Raw genomic sequence first — 19,491 nt, 5'->3', positions numbered from 1 at the left:
TGAACATGTGATTGAATGCACATTAGTCTGCATGTATGTGTCTCAAATTATGATGTGAATATGTAACTGTATAAATAAATTAGAACCAGTTTATATTAAATGTTCGGTTTTCTTGAGATGTACACTTGTAGAAACTTAAATCACTCACAAAAAGGTTATGTTGCATGATTTATTTACATTTCATTTCGAAAGTTAATTGGATTTTTGATAAAAATCTGAATTTCAAAGTTCAGAGTTTCGTTCAAGCCCTCAAGCCAGCATAATTTAAATGAAAACAGAAGCAAAACTTTGCATCTTTGGAAGCCCAGTTACATCCATTTTAATCTCTGATGTCAAAGCTAGTTTATAAGTGAGTAAAAAAATACATTTACTTGCAGACATAAAACATCCACCATAAAATATACATTTAGTTTGGAGCAGCAGCAAGCTGAGATGTCTTTGACCAAACCATGTACTGCCAAATAGCTGCTTTCTTACCATCAGTTGTAACAGTAACATATTCTCCCAGTGTAATAACAATTTCATGGAAAACTCTACCAAGCAGCATGATGTATACATTCCCAGTAACATCTCCGTCTAACTCTTCCTGTAACATGAAAGTGCTTCCCTCTAGTGGCAAAAAGGCATATGATACAGCATTTTCTACATGCCATCAGGAACTGAAGGCTAACGATCACCTGTAAGAAATCAGGAAGAAAAATATACTTGATCTTCTTCCTGGAATACTTGCACATGACGTACACTTGGCCAACAGGTGGTATGCTTGATTATTCTGGTGCTGTACTGCCTTACGCTTTCCAAGAAGGAAAATTTCCTATGCAAATACAATCATGGATAATATACTGTGTGAGGAGGGAGTGCGAAAACCTCTAGAGCAAACTGTGCCACACTGGAGTTAAAAGGCTTTGTGAGATCAAGTGGTCACTTGTCAAGTGGAAACTTGTGGGGTTTCCATCCGTTTTGGGGGCCCAGCCCTTCCTATTTTGTCAAAGATCAATGTCAACAGGGAATGGAGCGACAGGGGAAAAAACAATTCCATACTGATAATCTATGGGTGTGCCTACTTTTACACCATATCTGGGTGTTGGTGTTGGCAGAATGGCAATCGCTCATTAAACAACCAAGTGACTCAGTTTTAGTGGGTTGATACACCAGTATTCACACACATTAACATTTTAGAGAGCTGTGGTGTGACCTGAGCAGCTATGTGTTAAGCAAATGTTTTCAAATGAGTTCCTTAAAAATAATGTATCCCAGACACACCCCTTGGAAGCCCAGGAAACTGTTATCTTAGCTTCCCATTAACATCAGATCCTAAGGCTGGCGAGTAAGGCACTGAAGTGCTGCTCTGCCGCAAAGTCTCAGCCTGCTCCAACACCGAGGGAATGACTGGTAGTTGATCTGATGATATCATGTGATCTACGGGGTCCGTCAGCTGGTCGCTCGAGTGTTCGCGGTTGATGATGTTTGTGGTCTCAGAGTCCAGCTTCCGAACGTTTTCTTGGTAGAACCTCTGTCTGAGTCGTCTCATTTGGGGAAGCTCGCAACACGTCTCCATCACCACCAGGACACACACCAAGCCCAGCAGCAAGTAGACTGTGAGAGTAAACACATAAAGGCACAAGCGCAGTGTGACTTGTCTAATCAAGGTTTGGTCTACAAATGAAAGGTGCAATGGCTAACATGTAATGAATGTATTATCAGTGTTCAATACAAACATAGGATTCCTTTTTTATCGTTTCTAAAGCAATGGGTAGGACCAAAAAAAGCGTAGATTACAGCTTAAATTTAGACTTTCTGAGATTTTTGGTATGTATATACAACTCCACTGACAAAAAAGGTTGGGATATTGCATGAAACGTAAAGAAAAGCACCATGTAGCGATTTCTAGTTATTTTATTTCAAAGCCCTATATTTAACTCAAAAAGAGAAAAAGAAAGTGAGAAATGTCCCTGACTTTTTAAAAACTTAGCTTAAGGGGCACCATTTCCACTCTGTTACTAATACGTGCTGAAAGCTGGTTGGATGTTGTCTTGCTGTGATAAGTAAGACTTTCATATGGAGGATGCAGCATTTCCTAAAAGATTAAAAAAGTCTTATTTGTCAGATCTTCCACTTAAACTCAAGATCTTGTTATTTTATGTTTTTCTTTGCTTTGCATGGTAGAGTTTTAACTTGCACTTGTGGATGCAGCAGCCATTTGCGTTTATAATAGTTTTCAGAAGTGTCCCTGAGCCTTGAGCCCTGATGGCCCAAAGGTAGCATTCATTCAACAATAGTTTTCAGCCTTGTCATTTGTATGCAGGTTTATCTGGATATATTATATATAATATTAAGACTGTAAAAGCTGACACCCATAAAATGATTGCAGTTATAACTTGGAAAAGTCTAAAATTGTAGAACTATTTGTATTTCATAGAATGGTGACCCCATCTTTACATTTAATATACTTCTTATAAGCATTTACTGGCAACATATTTCTCAGAAACAAAACAACTTAGTTCTCTCGATATTTCATGTGTGCATTTTACACGGTGTCCCAGTATTTTTTGGAAATAGTGTTGTACGTCCAAAAAATGTTGAGCTACTTGACGAATTTGAATTTCCCCCATTGGGGGATAAAAAAAATTAAAAAAGAATAAAAATAAAGTATTTTTCTATTCTATTCTAGTGGCACACTTACCTGTAATGGCCAGTCTGTACAGCTGTGGGTGTGGGTTGGCCTCTTTACTGTGAGTTTCTCCAGGGACATAATCTCCGAGACCAATGGTGGTCAGCGAGATGAAGCAGAAATACAAAGACTCTAGAAAGTTCCAATCTTTTTCCAGAGTGACAAAGATCCATGCAGGGATAAAGAGGAAGAGCATAGCCACGACGATGGCAAGGGAAGCTGCATGAATGGCTGCCAATTTCGAACTGGACAGAGCCCATCGCCGGTGGAAGTAGGAGACTGGGCGTCGAGTCATCAGGACCACGAGTCTCTCCACAACGGTGGAGAGGAAGAAGAGGGTAACAGGGATGCCAAAGAGGGAGTAGAAAATGCAGAATGCTTTCCCTTCATCAGAGAGAGGGACTGCGTGACCATAACCTGAAAACACAGCAAAACACGCAGCACTGTTTCATTACAGGGGCATTTAATTAGAGGGTGGAGTTCTTCTTAAAGCACAGGTGAAGCTCAGCACAAATAACAACAATTGAAAATAATGACAGGAAAACTGGCTCAGGTAAAAGCAACATGTTGTCTTCTGAAAGACGGTGTGTGTGTGTGTGTTTGGGGGTAGGGGGGTATCCACTTATTTTTCTGTCAGATTTTGGGATATCAACTTTGAAATCCCCTCTGATGTGTATCCCATTCAGTATTATGCTGCAAGTCTTTAATTTCCCGGGAGGGCACATGGGCTTGCAGTATTCTTTGCCTTGGACTGGCAAGTAGTAGCGTCTTCTTCGGGTTAGTAGTTTAAATTTAAGCATTTAGAGTCAGGGTGCTAATTTTGTACTGATGCATACTCAAAATGTCAAGCAGCAGAAGATATGTGACAATGTACAAATACTTCTGGCTCATTTTAGGGTCAACTGAATATGACAGAGCAACACTTTATCACACAGTGTTGAATGGCAACACTACACCACAGAGCCAACCAGACGATATAAAGCCAACTACTGTCAATGCAGACTTATACACCAATCAGGCATAACACTGACCGGTAAAGACAGAATGCTTCTATTCTTATTGCACATTAACATGTCTTCCTTTTAAAAAAGCGTACATTAGTCTGAATCATTTTATATTAGAGACCACTCTAAGTGTTGCCAAGCTGCCAAGAAACTGAACATAAAGGGAGAAAAACTTTGTTGTTCTGGGAAATATTGAATCCTGGCACTCACATGGATGACACTTGACACCCATTCAAACATTTTTGCAACTTTTACCCTAGGCCCTGCAAGGCTACTTAGGAAGGGCATAAAGAAAACGAGCAAAACTTCAAAAGCCTTCAAACTCCCCAGATAACAATGTGATCAGATCATATGGCAACACCTTATCCACAAAGTCCCCATTCCACAACCCAGAGGGCCTGGAGGATCTATTGATAATGACTCAGTAAGAGACACTCCAGGAAACCCTCAGATATCCTTTGTGAACTCTTTAATTGAACATTTGAAAATGAACCAAATGAAGAAGAAAACGAGACGTGGACACCAGTTGATATTCATTACCTATTACAATGGGTTGCAAAAAGGCCCAGCTCAGCTTTATTTTAGGAAGGAGAAAAAAAAACTAAATAAAGAGGTACCCTTTGGGAGAGTTCTGATAATGAGTCCATTTTTTATTAAAGTCCTTCGCTACTCAAATATATATTTGCCCATTGAAAGATCACATATTAATGTAAAGTGATCTTTTCGTTCGATAGAAAATAACTTATATCATATTCATCCGCTGTTGAGGAAGGTTTCTTTGTTCTCAGCTTTCTTGATAGACCGAACATTTGTTTTACTAGTTTGACTAAGAAACAGTAACATATCAACTTTTAACACCTGTGTGGCTCACCTGTTGTGGTCAAAACAGTGCTGGTAAAGAACAGGGAGGACACAAAGTCCCAGTTTTGGTTGGTGTCGTTGCCAAGGACGGACACTCCGTAGCTACTGGCCTGCAGGGCGCGGGCCAGGAGCTCCTCAAGGCGCTCGTCGGACACACAGGTGTTGTTGTTCAGGAAGTCCTGACGGGCTGCTTTCAGCTCCCGCCGAAGCTCTTGTTCGTAGGGCAACTCGATGGCTGAGAAGATTCCAGCGCCGATTATGAGGTAAAGGATGTAAGCGACGACCAGAAGGGCAAAACTCGTCGCCGACTGGTGCCGCTCCAAAAAACGAGCGCACCAGGCTCCTGCGCTGCCATGCACCATACCACAAAACTCAAATTACACTCGGCCAGTTTAATTTAACCAGACATTTAACTTCCTATCCTCTCCACCCGGTGGATGATCTCGCCTTCCTCATTCTTCATATCTCACTGTGGGTGGCGGTGACGTCACTCACCCACCTCACCAGGTAGAGCGTGCGTACCTGGCTGCGTGTTAGAATGTCTTTTTGTACTTGTTCTCCCCTCCCAAACCGGTAGAACAAGTTTTGTGTTTCATGTTAGAAGCTACAAAGGACTTATTTCCCCAGGTCACTTTTCCTTGGAGACACAGATTCACATTTTTAAACATTAATCACTTACCTATTTGTCAGTGTTTTTGTTTGCTTTTTAAATGACTAATATAAAAAAAGTTGATTATTTATTTTTTATGTGACTGAAACACTTCTGTGAGGTTAACTTAACTGAGTCTCCATTTTCTTTGTACTTTTAATTTACTGTAAAAAAAAAATAGAACGTTAAGCCTTCTAATTGATATTTATAAATCTAAGTAAACACCTTAACACTTGCCTTTATAGAATATTTTAATAGGATGTTAATACTACTATTACTTTATTCAAAGATTTGAAATACCTTTCACACCACCGACTTTGCAGAAAAAAAGGAGCAAAATAAAATCGCTATTTCTCCCACTTGTCTTTTGTATTTCTTAGGTTCACCACCAGAGGGCGGTGTAGATCGCGTCTCTAATCTTGTGAGCCCTGGCGTTACCAGACAAAGAAAAAAGAAGCAGTTGGTTATAAAACGCTATTTATTGATAAGTTACTACCAGACATCTGCTCAAGTCACTCCATCATCATTTTAATTTCTCTCTCTCTCTTTGTCATATCTGGCATCTCGCAATAAATAATTATTTACATCCATTAGGAAGGCGCAAATGAAAAGCAACAAAAAGTGTCATTAGACATGGTGCCAGAGGGGTAATATACAGCGAATGAGACAGCCTGGAATCGATACCGGTGCATAAAAAGCTGACAGATAGATAGATGATGGTCACTAATTGATAGTCATGGAAAGATGAAGGCCTGGGTTTGATGCTTCTTCTCCGTTATCACTGTCTCTCTGAATTGCTTTAAGAATTTCTGTATTTAATCTAGATCTCCCATGGCATGTTGAAGAGCATCCTGAATATCCCAAGGATTCAGTTATCTGACAATGAAAAGGAAAAATAGATCATAAACATGATCATCATAATCAGTACCATTTGCAGAGAATATTCAGTTCTGGTATTGTACTTTTACGTTGGTTGAATATTTCCATTTTGTGCTCCATATTACAAAGGAATATTGTACTTTTTAAACTCCACTGCATGGATGTAAGAGGTGCAGTTATAGTTTTACAAATGCAGTAGCAATGTACATGAAACTTTAATCATAAAGAAACATTTAAGAAAACGTCTCAAAGATATTAAGGGTTTCACCAATGAGATTTTTTATTTGAACTTTTAAGGTAGTTTCATGGAAACAACCTTTTAATGCACAAAGATGTATCAGTATCCAATATTAAAAAAGAAGTGCAACAAAATACATGAACCTGTTTTCTTTCTTTCTCTCACAATAAATTAGTCTTACCTCTATTAAATCTTACACATACTGGAATCTTGAACAATGTAAAGATTTTTAGCACTCACAACAATCAGTTCATATTTTGCTCTGAGAACATTTTCCATGACCAATGAGCAGCAAAAGCCATTGTTTTATGGGCCCTCTTACCTCTGCACTCATGTCTGAGGTCTGAGAACAGAACATGTTCCTGAGAGAAGACAAACAGTCCCAGTCTTCCTCCAGCCAGGGTGTGGTCATACACTGCCCCCGAGTCGGCCAGAATCTCCCTGCCCTCGTACACCATCACCCTGCCGTGGGAGCACAATACAGGTGCTAATGAGGGAAAGGAACTCACACTGCATTCAGTCATAAATGCAAATCACCCACTAATTTTTTATTCATGTCAAAATTAACCATTTATTCCTGGCTAATAGGATCAAATGGATATGATGTGTTTAAAGAGTAAACTGAAAACTTGGAGCGACTATGGAAAAATATCAACAAGTGTCTAATCTTCATAATCAAAGAGCAGGAGCCACATCCAATAAGTGTACCCTTGCTTTGTGCAATCACTCTGAAGTGCAGTCATTGAGTACCTAGAATGCACCATGACAATTAATCGTATATTCAAACAAAAGAGTGTTTTTCTTGAAATTTGAACATCTGGTAAAGGCACAAAACAGCTTTGTTCTCAGTGTCTATTTCTCAGGATAAAAATCTGACTTTGGTTCTGATGACGCTGTTGTCATTTTCACAAAAACCTCACATAGCAAGAAAAACTGTCTGCCTGGGGATGCTTTTGTTTTGCTTTGCTTTTAAGGCTATTTGTGAGAAGAACAACTATGTCACTATGTAAGTAAATATGGCAAGTTGAGAACTAGGTTCAACAAAGAGAGTGAGTTTTGATAATAATAACTCTAAGCACTGTACCTGATGAACCCAGTCTTGGGTCGATGAATAAGGTGCATGCGATAGGCAGTATAGTCCTTCCAGCCAATTTTATTGGGGTCATGCCACAATGTTCTGACCTGAAACAGACACACACACACACATTGTGAAACGACGGCATTCTTGATTTTTATCTAGCAGTCTACCAAATGATGGTCTGTCTAAGGTCAAATAAGAAATTTCCTGCTAAAACAAATGCAAGTTTCAAAGATAAATGAGGTTGTCTGCTCTTACCTGGTGTCTGGTGTTTCCAGTGTGCCACAGAGCATTGCGGAGATACTCGCCTGGTCCTGTTTTAGAGTTGACCAGTTTGAGTGAGAGTCCTGCAGTGGCAAAAGCTTTGGACGGCCTTTTCTCCCAGTAAGCTTGAGACACCTACTCTCAGAGAAAGCAAAACAGAATGAAGTGGAGAGTGAGGGTTAAGTCGATTTACTGAATATATGTAGGAGAAGTCGACAGTTGTCACATCACTCAAGATGAAGTGCCTGAAAGGTCAAGTCTTTTTATGCTATGTACTTTTATATTTTGCCAGTGAGAGCTGTGATTTAAAACAACTTACAAGAGACATATGAAAGAGGTTATGGTCGAGATGATATTTGAAGGAGTTCTACAGCTGTACTTTAGATTCAAGGTTTTAAAGTGTAGTTTACATAACATGTCTGCTTCTCTGTGTTAAAGTCGCATTCAGTCCTCACCTGTTTCCACATGACAACATAGAAGCGTCGACTGGACTGGTAGGCAAACACAATACCAGCATAATCATCATCTCGGTTGGTATTTACATAAAATGTCACGCTGAAGTCTACAGAGTTGAATTTGTCAAATCCTGTTTAAACAAAGTGATATTAGTTTACTTAACTGATCCTCTTTGTTGTTCTTATAACTTGTTTTTTCTTACCTAAAGCAATTCCAGGGTCTGAGTTTGCTTTCTGCAGCAGCTCTGTCCCCTGACTCCGGATCATCCACAGGGGGTCAGACTGCGTGGTGCCATTAGGGTCCAACAAAACCCCCTGATACTTCCTGAAATCTGTGGCCCCAATATCCTGGTTCAATGGACAAGGATCCAGCGCATCTGGAATACTGTCGTTGTCAAAGTCATTAAAGCATGCGTCTCCACTGCCGTCACCTGAGAAATAGAGCACATGCAACATGACTTTGTGTATTGTTTTCTTTTGTGCCAAGAGATAGAAATCGAAAGGACAGGATCATAGAATAATAATGTCCTAATTGATGGTGGACGGCTTAAACAATCATTCTAGTTAGATTGATTACACAAGGGAGAGCCATAGACTGTTTATGTTGATGTTCAGCCTCAACATGACCTGAGCTAATGGAAAGATACAGGACTCACAAGATTTTCCTGCATGTCTGTAAAATCCATTTGGACTAGATTTTAAAAAACATTTTTTTCCATGATAGATTCGGTTTATGATCATATCAGTATCATATGATCAGAGATACTTTCATATTTAATGTGGATAGTATTTGCCTTAGCCACCCTTAAAGATGGAATTTTTCTGTCTTCATTCTGGCTTTTTATAGCACATGCCTCCTGGAACAGAAACAACACTGACCATCCGAGTCCAGCTGGTCCCTGTTGGGAACCAGCCTGCAGTTGTCTCGGTCATCAGGGATACCGTCATTATCATCGTCGTGGTCGCAAGCATCTCCCTTTCCATCCTTGTCATGGTCAGCCTGATTGCTATTGGCAATGTAGGGGCAGTTGTCTAGAGAGTTCTGATGGCCGTCTTCATCAATGTCCTCGTTGCTGTCGCACATATTCCCCACCAGGTCACTGTCAGAGTCGAGCTGCAAGCACACACAGAGATACACACATCCAATATTCCTACATCCTTTATGTTAAGTTTCATGTCTCCATGCTTTAAATTATTGCGACAGATTTTGTTTGTGTGTGTTTTTTTCAGGAACCTGCAGCGGGTTGTGCAGAAGAGGACAGTTGTCACACTGGTCTCCAACACCATCCAGGTCTGTGTCCCTTTGGTCAGTGTTGTACACATAAGGACAGTTGTCACGTTCATTCAGTTCCTCTGAAAGAAAAGAGGGAAACACAGCAGATAAATGGCTTTTTGTGTGACACATTTTAACAAGACATACCAACCAATATTAATCCAACTTGTGTTGGGGTAAAAGTCACATATAAAAACATACTCTAAATCAACTTGTTTGAGTTTTGAAAATTGGAAAAAATTGCAACTACATTTTTATGCCACAAATTGATCCTGATTCCACTCTACATTTATGTACTGCAACTGGTCTTGCTGCTGAAAAATACGTTGTTCGCTAGGAGTTTTCTGTTACAGCTGGTTTGTATATAACCATTTTTCTCTGGTAGAGTGCAAGTGACATCTGAACAAGTCCCCAGATGGCTAATAAAGGTGTCCTTTTAGCAGTAATATTAGCCCTAATACTGTTCACTTTGAATAAACTTACTGTAAGATTTCTGCTGCTCACTAGTTTCGGGCCTTCTTTGTTGTATTTTTCCTTTAATACTGCACAAAATATTTTTAGTGCCTGACAGGTCTGGACTACAAACAGACCATTTAGGCACCTGGAATCCTTTCCTACAGAGCCATGTTGGTAGTGCCCAATGTGGCTCGGTATAATCTTTATGAAATAGGCAAGGCCTGTCATAAATTGTTGTCTTGATGGCAGCAAATCATTTTTATAATTTCCTAAATATAATTAAAAAATATTCCTGAATAACCACAAGACTTTCTCCCACTTCACCCTATCTTGAATAAACTCTTGTCCAAAGAGAGCTCCACATTCTCCAAAGCTTTTGATACTTTGGATGATATCATATACAGAGATGACACATCCAAATTCTTCATCATTTGAACCTGAAAAACATTATTGTTTGATTGATTAACTATCTGTACACAGAATCTTTCACATAGAGATCAACCCCTTCCCTATCTTTACTTCTGAAATTGTCAACCTTCATGGAATTCTTATTTTTCTATACCATTCATGTTGCTGGCCCATTGCCAATAAACCTAATTAATTGTAAGACATCCACCAGCAACATATTGGTGGTAAGTTGTCTATTATTTTTGATTGAATATGGTCTTTTAAATAATTCAAGAACAATTGCTCTCTGCTTTTAATAACATTTCAAACAGCCTTGCAACTTTTGTGAACTTGAACATCTTACTCAAATTTAGAAATTGTCATTACAATCTTAAACCCATATCTTGTTTCTCCATTAAAGATTAAACAAAAAAAGCTTAATGATCCACCACCACTGCGCTGTTTCCAATGGACTATAGTGCAACCACAACCTTTAAACCAAAGAACATTCCATCAGTTCAGTGACTTTTCAAGTTCCTCTACAAAATATGAAGTAATCGAAACACTCATTTCAAAACAAATAATCCTACCATCTCCATCCATGTCGATACTGCAGGCATCACCCTCTCCATTGTCATCTGTATCTATCTGCAGTGTGTTGCTTTCAAATGGACAGTTGTCGCAGCTGTCCCCGACGTCGTCCCTGTCAGAGTCAAACTGCCGAGGGTTGTATGCCAGTGGGCAGTTGTCCTGTGCCAGAAAAATGCATCCAGATGACCTCACACACATAGTAGTGTGAATATACACATGTTTTCAGTCACTTGTTCATTTAGTCTCACCCTCTCATCTATGATGTTGTCATTGTCATCATCAGGATCACAGGCATCTCCCTGTCCATCTTTATCCAGGTCTTCCTGTCCAGAGTTTGGCATCATAGGGCAGTTGTCCTGCAGCCAAACACAACTCAGTTTAATTGAATCACATCCAACTGGATCACAACTCGGGGTACTTTTTGTACCCTGTTTGCATGGTTTTTGTACCTTTTGGCAGTGAAAGGTGGAATTCTGCTTGCAGGGCAATTCTTCGTCGGGCCATCCATCCAGATCAGAGTCTTCACCACACAGGAAGCCATCACCAGCGAACCCGACAGCACAGACACACTTGTACAAGACCTCAGACGCCAGGCCAAGGTATATACACTCAGCATACCTGTGGCAGGTGTGAGTGTTGTCTTTGCAAGGATTGTACGGTTCACACACCTACAATCCAAAAAGCACCATGGTTTGTGAATGTTGTTTACAGCAAAGAAAGTGTGCTAAAAATGTTTGTTCAAAGAGGAAAACACCTGCCTGCCTGGTATTCAGGGCTTGTTGCAGTCCCAGGCCGTACGGCTGGTTGCCTTTGTAGCGGGGAGGACAAGGCAGACAGTAGAATCCAGGGTCTGTGTTTATGCACTTTGAAGCACAAACACTCTCCACTTCACACTGAAGATGGAAGTTTGAGAGATTTTTCATGTTCAGCATATCAAACATTAAAAAAACAAAATTAACTTTTTGTTTTCTTATGCATTGGTGAGCAACAAGCCTTCAGGTGCAGTTAAATATGTAATTGACCAACCATAGCTTTTTAAAATTTGCTTAAAAGGGTCTACTGAGTTTGTCAACAACCCATGTAAAGTGCCCCAGAGTATGTCAGCTTTATCATGTACTGTATATCATACTGTGAATAGTTAAGTGAGTTAAAGACAAACTGACTTCTAATGTCAAAAGGACATAAAGTTAAAGATTATTGCCAACATTCTAAGAAAGATATGAAGTTTTTGAATTAAAATAAAAGAAGTTTCAGCACCCCAAGAGACTTGAGCTCTCAGATAACTTTTACCAAGATCTCAGACCTTAATGAGCTTGTTAGAATTAAGGCTTCTACATGGCCATTGTTACAAAAGCTAATTTCAAAGCTGTATAAATACTCAGACTACTCAAACTTTGTTTTAAAGGTCAGCAGCCATGAGCCTCTCTTAGTAGCTTCCAAGAACTCTGAACATTAAGAAAACGCAATGCCCACAAAGCAGAAGAAGGCCTCAAGATGACGGCAAAGTTTTTCAAGCATCTGTATCCTCAGTTTGTACTGTGATGAAGAAATGGCACTTAACAGGGACAGTTAAGGCTAGGTTAAGGTCAAGAAGACTAGAAAACTGTCTGAGATAAAGGTTGAAAGATCACTAAAAAAAAAATAATCAAAACATCAGCATGACCTTCAGCAACATTTAGTAGCGTTGTAGTGTGCTGTTCCTGAACACCTGCATTCTCTCGTGAAATGAACACCTCTCCAACTGTTGGGTGGAATAATCATGCTTTGGGCTTGTGTTGCAGCCAGTTGTACTGGTAATATTTCACTGATAGATGAGGGAATTGATACAATGTACCAGCAAACTGTGGAAGCAAACATTGCAGTTTCTGTAAAAGTGCTAAAGATAAAATGAGGATGGCTTCTACAACAGGATGATGATCTTTGTCCCCTGTTCTAGATCCTATAGACCTCAATAGAGCAAAGGAACAGGAAAAAGACTCCTGCTGGCTACAAAAACATTTACAAGCTGTGATATCTGCTAAAAGGTGTGGTTGTCAGTGTCAGTCAAGCAGGGTGCCCAAAATTAAGGACCTTTCTTTTTTCAATAAGTAATAAGTAATTTATCCTTTATAAAATGTCAAAGAAATGTATCATTTTTAACTTAAGGTGGCAGTGGGCGTGCCCATGTGCCACTAGTGCTTATGATCCAAATACTAGCATCAACATTTTAACATTTGGCCATTTCATTATATTTTCAGAGATTTGGTCACAAACAAAACAAAGTTTTGACTAAATGATTCCACAAGATGAAAAGTTAATGGCTGACAATAGTTCCTAATCCTATAGAGAACAGCAGTATCTGTTGACTATTTATCAAAATCCTAAAATGTGGCATTACAGGAAAGATCTTGGTCACCAAGATAATTAAGATACATAATCTGGTAACCATTTCTGTCCTTAAAGGATACCATGATAATCCTTTATACATAAAAAAAACTAAGTAAATTTAAGTAATATCTTTGATCATTTGCTGTATGGAACAAAACACCCCAGATCAGTCACATTAGGACATTATTGAGCTGAATCTTTGTGGTCTGATCTCGTGTCCTCATAGATTACCTCATTCTCATCTTCACAATGAGTGCCATTCCCATTTAAACCCAATGGACAATTTCCGCATTCCCATTCTCCATCGTTATATGAAGTGCATTCCACACCAGGAAAACATGGATTTGAAATGAAGCACATATCTGAAACACATAAAAAACAATAGACTTTTACACTTAACCACAACACCCAAACTTAGGGTCACTGAATCATTATTCCAGGGTTTTAATTATTTTCCAACCATATTCTAATCCTCAGAAATTGCAAAAAGACACTTCCTACAACAAAAAAAGAATGAAAGTTTATCCCTGGATGTGAGGTTTAGTCTGTGCTAGCACGGTAAATATGAACATACAACCACACATCTGAATTACCTAAAGGACATTCTTCTTTGTTACATGATTCATAGTCCACAGCATCTCCAGCACAAGGCTTTCCGCCATTCTGAGGGACGGGGTTCAAACATTCTCGCTGGCGACTTATAAGGCCCCCACCACATGACACAGAGCATTGTGACCATTCACTCCAGGCTGTCCAGCCTCCTGCAACTACAAACACAAAAATAATTTACATGTGAGCCAGTTAAGTATGACAACAGAAGTTAAATGTGCATTTGTACTGACTGGGACAGAGCGTGTTGTTGCAAGCTTGTGTCTCCCTGGTGCTGCCTGGGCATCCTCTGCCCCCCTTCTGGGGTGGAGGGTTGTTGCACAGTCGGACCCGTGTGATGGTGCCTGCTCCACATGTAGTTGTGCATGCGGACCAAGGAGACCAAAGGCCCCAATTCCCGTCAACCCGCGCTAGACATGAATCAAGCACATGAAAGGTTTTTTTCACAGACTATTGCTATAGCTCCATGCTGTGTATACATTAATTGCGCAAAACAGCCTGTTTCCAGTTATGGCTGTAATCTCTAAAATGCTTTTTGAGGAAAATTCCCCTTGGTTCCTTGGATAGGATTTTGCTCCATCAATCCCAAAAAGGATATTAAATCAAAACATTTGAGAGCAGACTTGCAGAGTGATGACTTACCCTTGCGGTTACACTTTGTCAGCGTGCAGCTGCGGGTTTGGAGTGAGGGGCCAGTGCAGCCAGGCATTATGCCATTGCAGGATCGACCCCGCTGCTGCCCTCCACGTCCACAAGTGAGTGAGCAATGGGTCCACTCAGACCACGGGGACCAGCCATCTTTGTTGTCTTTATGTACAGACACATTAATATGTAGCTGTTGTGATACATTTATGAAAGACATTGATCCTGGTACTAATTTTTAAATCATTCTCACCGAGACAAACAGGACAGCATTTTCCATCGATAAAGGACGGATTGATGCAGGATACTGGGGGACATGACACCTGCTGACACACAACCTTTCCATCCTGGATGAGACAAGCCAGAGTTGATAAATTTAGTTATTGTGAAAACATCTTGTTATTTCATCCAGATGTGTTGTTTGATGCCAGAGGAATGAAATGCTGTCAGGAATAAGTCTGGCTGCTCCCTTAACGCATTCTTGACAAAACTAATGATGTTTTATAAAGAAAAACAGACTCAGGGAGAAGAGTGAAGCAAGAGTAAAATATAAATAGAAGCTCTGGAAATAAATGAAACCATATTGGATAGTTGTAAATCTTTACCCTAAGTAAACACAATTTAAAGTAATATTTTTGATAAAATAGAAAATGTGCTCGCTACTGTAGCTTTATTGTTGAGATTTAGATGAGAAGTTTGATATACCTAAAGCTGGCCAAAAAAGTTAAGATATATATATTTTATTTTTTAAGGAGGAATTGGGCATATACCCCTTTAAAGGAGACATACATTCAACTACTGACTGGTCAACAAACACCATTATTACTATAACTCCATCACATATCAGCTTCATAAACTTTTTAGTAGCTAACATTAAGAACTGTTGCCTATATGTGCAATATTTCACCCATTTTTGTTTTTGTAATAGCAGTCACCTGTGCTGTAATGATGTTACATTCAATAACAAATAGGAAATTTGACTGGTGAAATCATAAAAGAACCCGAATTAGAGATACCACAACAAAAGATATCCTTGTTCCATAAAATATCCATAAAAGATTAAACAAAGTACTGGTATTATAAGCTCATTTATTTCTTCATTACTAAGTAACAAGTGTTCAGTTCTAGGGGACCCAAACCAAAATTCTAGGCTTGTGTTGGTAGTGACTTTAGACACCCAAATGCATGCCCTCAAGCACAGAAAAAAAGTTAGATTTGTCTATAATATGCCCCCTTTAATGTAGTTTCAACAGAGTCTTTAGTCAAGAGATCCAGAGACATTATGTAAGTGAGAAAAAAAAAAAACTGTTCTGGTCTACCATGAAATGAATTTAAAGAGGTCATGTTTGACACAAGTGTAGAAGATCTACTATCTACACAAAGTGATACAGGTGATGGTAAAACTGCTGTCAGAGAATTTAACGATGCTTTAATATCTGAGACCGTTGTGACATGAGATTTGTTCAACACTGACCTGGCAAGCACAAGTGGTGCAGCTGTCAACCTCCCAGTCCTCCCCCTGCTCGTACACTCGTCCGTCCTGCACACACCACACTTCCCCGTCTCTGTCAAGGTCATTTTCGCTCCCGTCTCCACCATCTCTGCTACTGCTGTCGCTCAGTTCAGCTAAAGATATCCGCATCTCCTCATTTTCCTTTGACTGACACAAACACACAAACATAAAACACTTTCAAAAACTTAAATCATGAGGAAATGAGATTTTATTCATTCTCAATCAAGATATACCCTGTATTAATACGAAACCTGCTGAACTTCTGTTGGCTGGAAGTATGGTGCAATGCTTGGTAGCCAGCATTTTAACACTGGTGGTATTCTCTCTGCTTAGTTTTTCCCTAAACTACCACCGTGTTTACCACAAACCACAGTGTTTCCTGCCAGTAAAAAATGATTTTTTTCCCTTCTGTTTTCAGAGAGAAGAGCTGCTCACGGCTGGTTCTGTCAAACAAATTTCTCGCAAGAAGAATTACATGTGGTCACATACAAAGTGAAATGTTGCACAAAGCTGTTAAACTTCGCTTTATATTTCAATCTGACACAGCCTATTAATTACAATTAATACATATTAACACATATGAAATAACTTTTTCTAAAAATCCTAGGTTTACTTATTTTCTAAAATTTTCTTGATCATTTGCTTCTTACTTCACAACACTTAACTAGTTTTAATTAGTAGTTATATAACAAGATTTTTGCTCAAGAATCACAGGAAAAACTCATGAAATATGATTAAATTACACATTAAACCTTGCAACAACTTACACAATAACAGCTGACTTTACACAAACAAGTCGATTCACTGGCAGAACATTAACATTTATTTTGCTCACCATTTTGTGATGACATTTTTCACTTTTTTCTCATAGTCAATTGAGTAGTGGAAAAAATATTCAGTAGATTAAGTCACAATGAACATTTTATGCACTTTTGTACAAAACAGATAGAAAAAGCTTTGCCTCAGCTTAAACTTTAAAATCCTACTTTTACATAAATGTACAAGTGACAACAATTGAATTACTCCTGACAGTATAAACACTATAAGCACATTGTCTTCATTAAAACTTTAAGACCATTAACTATGTTTTATTTTTTCAATTTTCAAAGTTTTTTGTATTCTAAGTTAGTTTTGATTTCACAACATTTTCTCTTAAACCAGTGGAAAGAAAATATATAAAAATGTAGCACTAGGAGTTTCTTTTCTACTTCATATTCCTGGCGTATACTTATTTATAAAACTATTCTCACTTTGCTTCCAACTTATCTACAGACTTAGATCCTCAAAAAAGTATTGGAACTTATCATCTTCCCTGGTATCTATCCCCAATGTCCGTACTGAATTTGGAACGACAGCTTTTAAGTATGCCGCTCCCTCTGCTTGGAAATAAGTTGCAAAATCATGTCAATCTTAAGAAGCTGGTTGAATTGAATTGAAAGAAATTATAAACACAATAGAAGCAGACATTCTGTCCCCATATGGCCCGTGATGACTGGTTTCAAATCGTCTGAGGTTTTGGGGTTTGAGACTTGTGTTGTTTTAATTTATGATGTTTTATAGACTCCTTTTTATGAACAGAGCCCTCCCCCTCCCAAAAAAATAGATTAACATTTATAGTGTAAATGCGTTTCCCCTTAGTCTGAACTAAAAATATTCTCTTTAGCAGCTCTTGAGCATTCCTAATACTTTGTTATTACCTCTAATGATAATGTTTGTACATTTTCCCCTTTAGTGTTTCCAAAGGATGTGAATATATTCATACTGGATTGTAAAGGTAGCTGTCTCAACTGGGACAATACAACATTTGTGAAAGTGTTACAATTGCAAAAACTAACAGCTCACCATAAATATTCTGTTCATATTTAAAAACCTAGCTGCTAAATCAGTAATCTGGCAACAATTAAAATGTACTAGTGAAAATGTTGAGATCTTTTTTTCACCATGACAATCAACACTCTGCAATGTTAAAATCTTACTTTTTTCCTCTGTATTCTCAGTGACACTGACTGTTTGCAGTACTTCAGAGAAACGTCAGTGTCATGTGGCTGAATGGTGCTCTCTATTTCAACGGAAAATCAAAAGGAAGGCAAAAATCCATACAACATAACACTTTAAAACACTAGAATGCATATTTGCTTGTATGAAATGTGTTAATTTACATGTTCTATAAAATAACACTTACAAGCCAGGATTTTACTTGTACCAGATTACTTTTATAGTGTGGAGTACTTTTACTCAGGTAAGGAAGGTGAATACTTTCGCAACTATTGTGAGCATGTATGTGTGGGTCTTACTACTCTTTCCAGATCTTCAAGCAGGTTGCTGGTCACAATACGCAGACCGTGGATCTCAGTTATCAAACCCATCAACTCGTCACACGGATGACGACACTTTTCTGACGTCACATTGTCGACCTTTGCACCTGTCACACCTGTAGAAGAGGGACAAGTGTGTTTGCTCTATCATAGATTTAAATTAAAGTCTGTCTTATGAGACGAGCGCCTAGAGATGTTGTGCTGGTACATAAATTTGAATGCAGATGAGTCCTTGTGCGCATGAGCAAATGCACGTGTGTGGTACCTGCACACACAGCTGCTGTGCAGAGGGAAATCAAAAGCCAGGGCAAATCTCTCTGAGGCCACATTCCTGTTCACACACGAATTACATATGCATCCACCATGAAATATAACAAGTGTACATCACCGCAGACAACTAGCATGTCTGCTTCCAAGCAAATAAGTTAAAAGTATGAGGATAAAGAGGGAATTAACCTTGCATACCTGCTTACTCCTTGCTGCTCTGCCTTTCTTTGCGATTAGAAATCACAGCTGGTGTACTCGTCCCTGCTGCAGCTCCACAGGGGCCGTGATGGAATGTCTTATTTTTCTCTTCCTTACTTCCTTATCTCCTTATTTCCTTCTCACCTTGGCATCCAGACCAAAATCACCAGCACATCTTCCTCCGTAATTTGTTGTTGAAGCATCCAAAATAAATTAGCGAAGTGCGACTGAAACCTGAGTGGAGAACATGCAGCTCTGTTAGTTCTGTAGAAAGTTCTGTCGTTATGTATTTGTTAGAGCGTGTGAGTGTGTGAGTGTGTCTGTTTGTGTGTGTGCGTGTGTGAGTGTGTCTGTTTGTGTGTGTGCGTGTGTGTGTGTGTGTGTGTGTGTGTGTGTGTGTGTGTGTGTGTGTGGCGGGAGCAGGGGCTATATATTACCCGTCTGTCTGGCAATGAACCGGGCTGCATATCTCCCAGAAATCTCAGAGAAACCCAGCTGGATGGATGGAGCTGTGTCTGTGTGTGCGTGCTGACGACTCGATGCAGGTTTCCCAGACACATCATTTACACTCTTCTCTCCCCAAACTGGGATGAACACACAAAGTCAAGCACTCTCCCAGCAAAAGGCACACACACTCTCTCATTGGCTGCACAAGTTTTCCAATATTTTGGTAGCGAGAAAACTGGCATTACCATAAATACTTTGTGAAAAAAAAGAAAGGCTTGGTGTGAGTGGTGAATTTTTTTTTGTTGTGTGTGTGTGTGTGTGTGTGTG

General features: G+C 39.2%; 2 protein-coding genes across 2 annotated transcripts; both read right to left on the bottom strand.

Annotated features, from left to right (window-relative positions):
* Positions 1 to 287: 287 nt before the first annotated feature.
* LOC142374176 (potassium channel subfamily K member 1-like) lies at positions 288 to 5,049 on the bottom strand. Its single transcript, XM_075457716.1, has 3 exons — positions 4,547 to 5,049; positions 2,684 to 3,088; positions 288 to 1,596 (listed from the first exon to the last, which is right to left on the bottom strand). The coding sequence occupies exons 1-3, from the start codon at positions 4,896 to 4,898 to the stop codon at positions 1,286 to 1,288; spliced, it is 1,068 nt and encodes a 355-aa protein (XP_075313831.1). The 5' UTR covers positions 4,899 to 5,049; the 3' UTR covers positions 288 to 1,285.
* A 615-nt stretch (positions 5,050 to 5,664) lies between these two features.
* Positions 5,665 to 18,946, bottom strand: LOC142373563 (thrombospondin-2-like). Its single transcript, XM_075456877.1, has 21 exons — positions 18,718 to 18,946; positions 18,518 to 18,583; positions 18,232 to 18,368; positions 15,899 to 16,084; positions 14,678 to 14,771; positions 14,425 to 14,589; positions 14,016 to 14,192; positions 13,767 to 13,940; positions 13,405 to 13,535; positions 11,565 to 11,699; positions 11,256 to 11,474; positions 11,055 to 11,162; positions 10,806 to 10,965; positions 9,334 to 9,452; positions 8,979 to 9,213; positions 8,303 to 8,530; positions 8,100 to 8,230; positions 7,639 to 7,779; positions 7,387 to 7,484; positions 6,625 to 6,764; positions 5,665 to 6,061 (listed from the first exon to the last, which is right to left on the bottom strand). The coding sequence occupies exons 2-21, from the start codon at positions 18,579 to 18,581 to the stop codon at positions 6,054 to 6,056; spliced, it is 2,850 nt and encodes a 949-aa protein (XP_075312992.1). The 5' UTR covers positions 18,582 to 18,583; positions 18,718 to 18,946; the 3' UTR covers positions 5,665 to 6,053.
* Between the last annotated feature and the right edge of the window lie 545 nt (positions 18,947 to 19,491).

Source organism: Odontesthes bonariensis, chromosome 23, assembly GCF_027942865.1.
Source record: "Odontesthes bonariensis isolate fOdoBon6 chromosome 23, fOdoBon6.hap1, whole genome shotgun sequence".
NCBI classification, from domain to species: Eukaryota; Metazoa; Chordata; class Actinopteri; order Atheriniformes; family Atherinopsidae; genus Odontesthes; species Odontesthes bonariensis.
Note: the sequence above shows the minus strand (reverse complement) of the source record. Positions and strands in the feature narration are given on the sequence as shown.

Excerpts from the sequence above, each read along its gene's own strand:
- LOC142374176 (XM_075457716.1), bottom strand. The coding sequence starts at position 4,898 with ATGGTGCATGGCAGCGCAGGAGCCTGGTGCGCTCGTTTTTTGGAGCGG. Across the intron at positions 3,089-4,546 it reads CACTGTTTTGACCACAACAG|GTTATGGTCACGCAGTCCCT; the intron begins GTGAGCCACACA and ends CTGTGTTTTCAG. Across the intron at positions 1,597-2,683 it reads GTACAGACTGGCCATTACAG|TCTACTTGCTGCTGGGCTTG; the intron begins GTAAGTGTGCCA and ends TTACTCTCACAG.
- LOC142373563 (XM_075456877.1), bottom strand. The coding sequence starts at position 18,581 with ATGTGGCCTCAGAGAGATTTGCCCTGGCTTTTGATTTCCCTCTGCACA. Across the intron at positions 9,214-9,333 it reads TTCTGCACAACCCGCTGCAG|CTCGACTCTGACAGTGACCT; the intron begins GTTCCTGAAAAA and ends GTGTGCTTGCAG. Across the intron at positions 8,231-8,302 it reads AGACCCTGGAATTGCTTTAG|GATTTGACAAATTCAACTCT; the intron begins GTAAGAAAAAAC and ends TTGTTTAAACAG.